At 44.0% G+C, this 8660-nt stretch overlaps 1 protein-coding gene across 1 annotated transcript; it reads right to left on the bottom strand.

Moving 5' to 3' along the window:
- Positions 1 to 549: 549 nt before the first annotated feature.
- On the bottom strand, positions 550 to 3721 carry LOC144411422 (GTPase IMAP family member 7-like). The gene is made up of 2 exons (XM_078108072.1): positions 3610 to 3721; positions 550 to 2200 (listed from the first exon to the last, which is right to left on the bottom strand). The coding sequence occupies exons 1-2, from the start codon at positions 3623 to 3625 to the stop codon at positions 1020 to 1022; spliced, it is 1197 nt and encodes a 398-aa protein (XP_077964198.1). The 5' UTR covers positions 3626 to 3721; the 3' UTR covers positions 550 to 1019.
- Between the last annotated feature and the right edge of the window lie 4939 nt (positions 3722 to 8660).

Consider the following 8660-nt stretch of genomic DNA (forward strand, 5'->3'; position numbering starts at 1 on the left):
ACAATAACAAAACGGCTTTGATAGTGCGTAGATAGACGTATATTTATTTAGGTCTTAGTATATTTAATTACTGTGGTACTTCTTTTTCATTTTTGTCTACCATTATGTATATTACTTACTTTTACTGCTGCTCTTGTATTTTACCATGTATGTGCACTGTCTACTTTGCTGCGCAATCCTGTGAATTTCCCCATTATGGGACTAATATCTTTTCTCTCTATTACTAAACAATTCCCTACAGCTTAAATTCTAGCTCTCTAAACCTCTCCTGGCACCTTATGAAAAGCCTTAATCCAATAGAAGAAAGCTGCCACTAACTAGTGCGACTGATGGCTGCACTCGGCCTTGTGCAGTTACGGGTGGAAGCGGAGTAGACGCGAGTAGGAGGAGGAACATCTGGCTGTGAACTCTGCTTTCCAGCTGTGGAAAGGATCCAAACTCTTGAATCATTTGAAACACTAGTGTTGATGGATTTGAACTTGGGGAAGCAATTGAGTTATGCTAAATTGTAGAGCTGTGCTGAATGCCTTGTTTCTATTCAAGGCCTCTAATGATGCTCCACATCTTGTCACATTTTTAGAGTTACATCAAGTTCACAGTAGATGTGCTGTCAGTTGTTACAAGCACAACCAGACAAGAGATTCTAGACCTTTGCTGATTTTTGAATGGGGGTCATCTGTGTCTTTTTCATTTTCAATGAAGACTTGAGTCCTTTCAACCTCTTGTTGAACAGTAAATGATTTCTCTGGAAAATGTTTGGTCATAATAGTACATGTTTATTACCACTTCAGTGTAGCATGTGATACAGTCTTACATAACTTTCTCAAAGAATGCTTTAACGACAGACCGTGCAAAATGCAAAATGATACTCAAACATTTCACACACTGAATACCTCCTTAGGCCTTATCAAAAGAATAATGAAAATAAGATTTCAATGTGAGAGTATAATATGATGGATCAAGGGAAATGTAGATTATGTGGATGATATGTTTTGTTGTTTCATATATTCCCGAATGTGTTACTCGGTTATTGCAGAAAAGAAGGAAGACCAAAGGTCCCGCTTAACCTCGCTAACTGTTAGTTGGATTAGTTGGGTAACTAAAAATCCACCAGCTTTCGCCAGTGCATTCAGAGGATCGAACCCCTCTTGTTTCTTCTCTTCGATGACCCTCTCAGCCTTTTGGAACATCTCGTTGGTGTAGTGGCTTCCTCCGTTCTTCTGGGCTACATTTTGGATCTTCTGGAGCAGCTCAGTGACCTGAGAGCGATCCTTCAGCTTATTGTTGAAGACATGGTACTGGCCGTCTTTAATTTTTGCCATTTCCTTTTCTTTCTCCTCTCTTTCTCTCTTTCTCTCTGCTTCTCTCTCTTCCTTCTCCCCCTTTCTCTCCTCATTCATCCTCTCTCCTTCTCTCTTCATCTCCTCCTCTCTCTCTTTCTTCTCCCTCTCTCTGTCAGCCTGGAGTTGTTCACTTATTTTCTTCATCTCTTCTTCATATTTCTTCCTTAGTTTCCTCTCCAGTTCCTCTTTGCGTATTTGCTCTTCTTTTTCTTTCAGGATACTTTGTTTCTTCTCTTCAACGACCCTCTCAGCCTCTTGGAACATCTCGTTGGTGTAGTGGCTTCCTCCGTTCTTCTGGGCTACATTTCGGATCTTCTGGAGCAGCTCAGTGACCTGAGAGCGATCCTTCAGCTTATTGTTGAAGACATGGTACTGGCCGTTACATCTCTCCACAAGTTCCCGCAGGTCTTTGCAATCCACCAAGAAGTCTTCAATAGTGCCTTCAAGAAGATCACCATGAGTAAAGAGGACCATGCTGTATCTGTCTGCAGCCTGGCCAAAGATCTCTTGAATTCTCTGCACTGTGTGCTTTTCCTCTTCAGGGTATCTGCCCAGCCTGATGACCACCAGGAACACATGAGGCCCAGGAGCAGCGTAAGTGATGCACTGGCAGACATCTTCAGTTGTCTTATCCAGACCAAACCTGGTGTCAAACAGGCCCGGGGTGTCGATAACAGCGACCTGTTGTCCATCCACTGTGGTTCTGCCCTTGGAACAGTCCACAGTCATGGACTTTCTACTGCACTTTGACTCAAAGAAAGGCCGTCCCAGAATGGTGTTTCCAGTGGCACTCTTCCCGGTCCCAGTCTTCCCCACCATCATTATCCTCAGCTCCTCATCATTTTTTCTGTGGCTCCCTGTGTAGAAGAATACGTGACACTCAATAAGAATAAACATCAGGCTGTACACATGTAGTACTCAATGCGACTGGTGCAGATATTGGAGAAAAGAAGCCACATTTGAGCTGCAGACACACTGAGTTCATTTTTAACGCAAATGACAGGAGATCTGTAAGTTAATTAAATACACAAAAAACACATTCCGTTACACGGTACAAAAACTGTCTAATCAGCTCATCTCAGTAGCACCTGCTGCAAACATGATGTCAATATGAACAAGTTAATAAAGGGAGCATCAATCCAACATATATACCATTCAATATATTCCACATAGGCAGCTCCTACACAAACTTGGACAAATCAAAAACCAAATAATCAGCATTTCCAAGAACTCCAATTAAACAATATACACACTGAATAACAATGTAATAACAAAAAAGAGAACAAATTAACAAAAACTGGATTAATCTGACTCAACTACTCAACATCTTTGCATTTGACTTGTGTTCAAGAAATCATGGTTTTTCAGGGAATAGAAGAATCCCAGAATGTAAAGTCAGGTTACAATCTTGGTCACAAAAAGTCAACAAGTCATCAGGATGCAATCAAAAAGTAATTTACCTTAAGCTTAACTTTAACAAGGGTTCTAACTGAGTAAAATAACGTTGAAGAACATAAATAACCTGAAGAGTTGTTTAAATTCTACTAAGGAAAGGTGCTTCAATGCTTCCTTCAAAGCTCCCCTAGAAAAGGAAACACGGAACTTACTTAAACTGTCCCTCGATTTCCTTCTGGTTATATTTATAGTGACGCAAAATTCAGCCGTCTATGATAATGAGCGGTATATATTTTGAGCAAGTTCAACAATTACCCTTATACAGTCACAAACCAATGGGATTCATGTTAATTAAGTGACATTGACAATCCTTACGTTTCTCTCAATTTGCATTTATTTAGTTTGAACATCAGTAAAAATAAAAACAAGCTAGGCATGTGATTAAATGTAAGATAAATAAATAGCCCTGACACATTGACACACATGAATTTATATTACTGCACACAGGAGACATTCTCTCCTTCACAACACGATTGAAAAAGCAAAAGTTTTTTAAACAGCCTGATTGCAACGCAGCAACATCCTAAACGTGTACTTTCTGTAGTCCTTGGGTGTGGTTTAGCGAAGGTAGACCACAGACATCCGCCTTCATCATTAACCATTTAAGTGAAAGTGTAGTTGGATTCTCTTAACACATGTTTTCTTGACTCCTCATGAATTCTCCTTCACCCCATTTTTTGACTTTTGAATGGCAGCCTTAGTTTATATGAGGTACAGAGGAACATTTCACAAAAATAGAGATCAGCAGTGAGCACTGCTGTATAACTCTTCAATAATTGCATTTTAAAACAGGGATTAGTTTCTGACTTACCTAACATTCTCGCCATATTTAGATTGAAGAGTATGGTAGATGCTGCAGATGAAGTCCTGACAGTGTAGAAAGTGTCTGCTGCAGCTCTGGTAGAACGGCGCTTTATGTACTCACCCACACCCACACATTGAAAGTGAAAATGAAGCTATTCTTATAGGTTTTGGTTAAGTAAGGTTTTTTTAATAGATGCTATAAGTGAGATTATAATACAGGTAGATGAAATCCAGCGTTTTCATTGGTTGAGAGTGAGTCAGTAGGTGTGCATTATTTACGCAATAAGGTACGAGAGGCTGTACTTTATCGTCCAATAATGTAACAGTCCGGGTTGTTGTACTTTCAGATGTGTTAAACCTTTCCAGAACACATACACCACCTCAGGTTGAAAATATTTCAGTATCATTTCAGTTAATGTTTATTATTTTATTACTGCTTTTTATTACTGTTTTGACCTTTGTTTGACTATACACTATATCTATGCACTTTGTCCCCTTTGCTGCTGTAATCCTGTCAATTTCACCACTGTGGGAATGATGAAGGATTATTTTATCTTATCTTCTCTTGTTTCAAATCAGCTTCTCTCTCCTCCCTTCTTTCTCTTTCCACTTTCACATTCCCTCTCACCCCTTATCCCTCTTAATATCCTCATCTCCCTCATTATATCCATCTCTCTCTCAACTTGGAGTTTTAAGAAAAATGTCTTTGTCTGTGAGTCAAAATACAAGTTTAGCAAGGTGGTGAGAGATGCTAAACGACTGTACTCTGAGAAACTCCAACAACAGTTCTGAGGAAGTGACTCTGCTTCGGTTTGAAGAGGCCTCAAACACCTCACAGACTACAAGCCAAAAACCACACACTCCATGAATGACCTCCGCCTGGCAGACGAGCTGAATGAAATCTACTGCAGATTCGAATGACAATGTCCTGATCGCATCCCCCACAGCCCCACCAACCTGCTACAGTCCCGCACCCCTCCATCCCCCAGCCCATCAGGTGCTCACGCCTCTTCATCTGTATCACCTTCCCCTCCCCCACCAGCAACGACCCTCTCTATTCTGGAGAGAGACGTTAACCGGCTCTTTAAAAGACAAAATCCAGGTAAGGCAGCCGGTCCGGACTCCGTCTCCCCTCACACCCTGAAGCATTGTGCTGACCAGCTGTCTCCGGTGTTCACTGACATCTTCAACACCTCCCTGGAGACATGCCACTTACCAGCCTGCTTCAAGGCCTCCACCATCATCCCTGTTCCAAAGAAGCCCAGGATCACAGGACTCAATGACTACAGGCCCGTCGCCCTGACCTCTGTAGTCATGAAGTCTTTTGAACGGCTAGTCCTGACCCACCTGAAGTTACCTCACGGACCCCTCCTAGACCCCCTGCAGTTCGCTTACAGAGCCAACAGGTCTGTGGACGATGCTGTCAACATGACCCTCCACTACATCCTCCAGCATCTGGACTCCGCAGGAACCTACGCCAGGATCCTGTTTGTGGACTTCAGCTCTGCCTTCAACACCATCATCCCGTCTCTGCTGCAGGACAAACTCTCCCAGCTGCACGTGCCCGACTCCACCTGCAAGTGGATCACAGACTTCCTGTCTGACAGGAAGCAGCACGTGAAGCTGGGGAAACATGTCTCAGCCTCTCGGACCATCAGCACCGGTTCCCCCCAAGGCTGTGTTCTTTCCCCTCTGCTCTTCTCCCTGTACACCAACAGCTGCATCTCCAGTCACCAGTCCGTCAAGCTCCTGAAGTTTGCGGATGACACCACCCTCATTGGATGATCTCTGGTGGGGACGAGTCCGCCTACAGGTGGGAGTCTGACCACCTGGTGTCGTATTGCAGCCAGAACAACCTGGAGCTCAACGCTCTAAAGACAGTGGAGATGGTTGTGGATTTCCGGAGGAACAGAGCCCCACCTTCCCCCATCACCCTGTGTGACTCCCCCGTCACTATTGTGGATTCCTTCCGTTTCCTGGGCTCCATCATCACCCAGGACCTCAAGTGGGAGCTGAACATCAGCTTCATCACAAAGAAGGCTCAGCAGAGGTTGTTCTTCCTGAGGCAGCTGAAGAAATTCAACCTGCCAAAGAGGATGATGGTCCACTTCTACACGGCCATCATGGAGTCCATCCTCTGCTCCTCCATCACCATCTGGTACGCTGCAGCCACAGCCAAGGACAAGGGCAGGCTGCAGCGTGTCATCCGCTCTGCAGAGAGGGTGATCGGCTGCAATCTGCCGTCCCTGCAGGACTTGTTCGCTTCCAGGTCTCTGAAGCGAGCTAAAAACATCGTAGCCGACCCCTCTCACGCCGGACAAAACCTGTTTGTGCCCCTTCCATCTGGCAGGAGGCTGAGGTCCATCAGGACTAAGACCTCCTGCCACACAAACTGTTTCTTCCCGTCGGCAGTCGGGCTCATCAACAGAGCCGGTCCCCCACTGACTGACTATAACATTCCACCGGTCACTCTCCTTCACACTGCACATGTCACTTTAACCGTAATTCTTCACTTTGTCGTCACTCGTCACTTTGTCACATGTTCGCTAGTGCACTTTATGCTTAATATTTTTTAACTTTTTTAGTATTTTAATTTTTTTACATTAACTTTATTCTTTTGTTTTATATTAACCCATAGCCTTATTCTACTAACCCATTGCATTAGCATTTCATTTTACTTTATTTTATTACTTGTGCACTGTCTTGTTGTCTATTGTTACACTGTCTACTGTCACGCACCAACCGCCAAGACAAATTCCTTGTATGTTTGACATATTTTGGCAATAAATGTTTCCAATATGTCCTTGATCAATTACCAACTCGCTTGGGGAAAAGTTCCTCGATGATCACATGCTTTCTGTCACAGCGTTTCCATCAATTAACTTTATTTACCAAGTTCTCATTGTTGTTTGACTTGTGTTTTATGTTTGATTCAGCCCTTCAAATAAGGGTTATTCAGTCTGAAAGTTTATACCCATTTTTTGTCTTCTATTTTAGGACCCTCTGTATTTCCCAGAAGTATCCATGTTACACATTAAACATTTGTTTAATCACCATTTACAAGCAATTTACAACAACTTCTTCTAAGCAGCACAACGCTCCCCTCCCCATCAGTATTTAATGGGATGGGCAATTTTTTCAATTATAGTATTTTGCCAAAGCAGCAAGTATTTTGAAATACTGACTCTTATTATTCGGTAACATTATCATGTAAAAGCAATTAATGACAAAGATAAATACAAATAATGGTTTAATAAAAGGAATTCTTGCTAAAATTCATAAAATGAGAAACTTGCAATGAGTAAATCTTCCTTTACAATTTGCGTTCTTAATGTTTTGTGAATTCAACATGGAGGACATCGTGCTCAAGGTGGGAAGGAATCTCCTTGAAACTCTTCACACTGCTGTATCAGTACGGCAAAGCGGTGCAATCATTTGAAGATAACTGTTGAGACAATCAACAACTTGAAAGATTCAGACAAACAGAACAACTCCATCATATAAATGTCCAAGTACAATCGCTCTCAACACGTGCAGTATCATTTCAGTTAATGTTTATTATTTTATTACTGCTTTTTATTACTGTTTTGACCTTTGTTTGACTATACACTATATCTATACACTTTGTCCCCTTTGCTGCTGTAATCCTGTCAATTTCACCACTGTGGGAATGATGAAGGATTATTTTATCTTATCTTCTCTTATTTCAAATCAGCTTCTCTCTCCTCCCTTCTTTCTCTTTCCACTTTCACATTCCCTCTCACCCCTTATCCCTCTTAATATCCTCATCTCCCTCATTATATCCATCTCTCTCTCAACTTGGAGTTTTAAGAAAAATGTCTTTGTCTGTGAGTCAAAATACAAGTTTAGCAAGGTGGTGAGAGATGCTAAACGACTGTACTCTGAGAAACTCCAACAACAGTTCTGAGGAAGTGACTCTGCTTCGGTTTGAAGAGGCCTCAAACACCTCACAGACTACAAGCCAAAAACCACACACTCCATGAATGACCTCCGCCTGGCAGACGAGCTGAATGAAATCTACTGCAGATTCGAATGACAATGTCCTGATCGCATCCCCCACAGCCCCACCAACCTGCTACAGTCCCGCACCCCTCCCTCCCCCAGCTCATCAGGTGCTCACGCCTCTACATCTGTATCCCCTTCCCCTCCCCCACCAGCAACGACCCTCTCTATTCTGGAGAGAGACGTTAACCGGCTCTTTAAAAGACAAAATCCCCATAAGGCAGCCGGTCCGGACTCCGTCTCCCCTCACACCCTGAAGCATTGTGCTGACCAGCTGTCTCCGGTGTTCGCTGACATCTCAAACACCTCCCTGGAGACATGCCACTTACCAGCCTGCTTCAAGGCCTCCACCATCATCCCTGTTCCAAAGAAGCCCAGGATCACAGGACTCAATGACTACAGGCCCGTCGCCCTGACCTCTGTAGTCATGAAGTCTTTTGAACGGCTAGTCCTGACCCACCTGAAGTTACCTCACCGACCCCTCCTAGACCCCCTGCAGTTCGCTTACAGAGCCAACAGGTCTGTGGACGATGCTGTCAACATGACCCTCCACTACATCCTCCAGCATCTGGACTCCGCAGGAACCTACGCCAGGATCCTGTTTGTGGACTTCAGCTCTGCCTTCAACACCATCATCCCGTCTCTGCTGCAGGACAAACTCTCCCAGCTGCACGTGCCCGACTCCACCTGCAAGTGGATCACAGACTTCCTGTCTGACAGGAAGCAGCATGTGAAGCTGGGGAAACATGTCTCAGCCTCTCGAACCATCAGCACCGGTTCCCCCCAAGGCTGCGTTCTCTCCCCTCTGCTCTTCTCCCTGTACACCAACAGCTGCACCTCCAGTCACCAGTCCGTCAAGCTCCTGAAGTTTGCGGATGACACCACCCTCATTGGACTGATCACTGGTGGGGACGAGTCCGCCTACAGGTGGGAGTCTGACCACCTGGTGTCGTATTGCAGCCAGAACAACCTGGAGCTCAACGCTCTAAAGACAGTGGAGATGGTTGTGGATTTCCGAGGAACAGAGCCCCACCC

The sequence above is a fragment of the Gasterosteus aculeatus genome, chromosome 8 (assembly GCF_964276395.1).
Source record: "Gasterosteus aculeatus chromosome 8, fGasAcu3.hap1.1, whole genome shotgun sequence".
Classification (NCBI taxonomy): Eukaryota; Metazoa; Chordata; class Actinopteri; order Perciformes; family Gasterosteidae; genus Gasterosteus; species Gasterosteus aculeatus.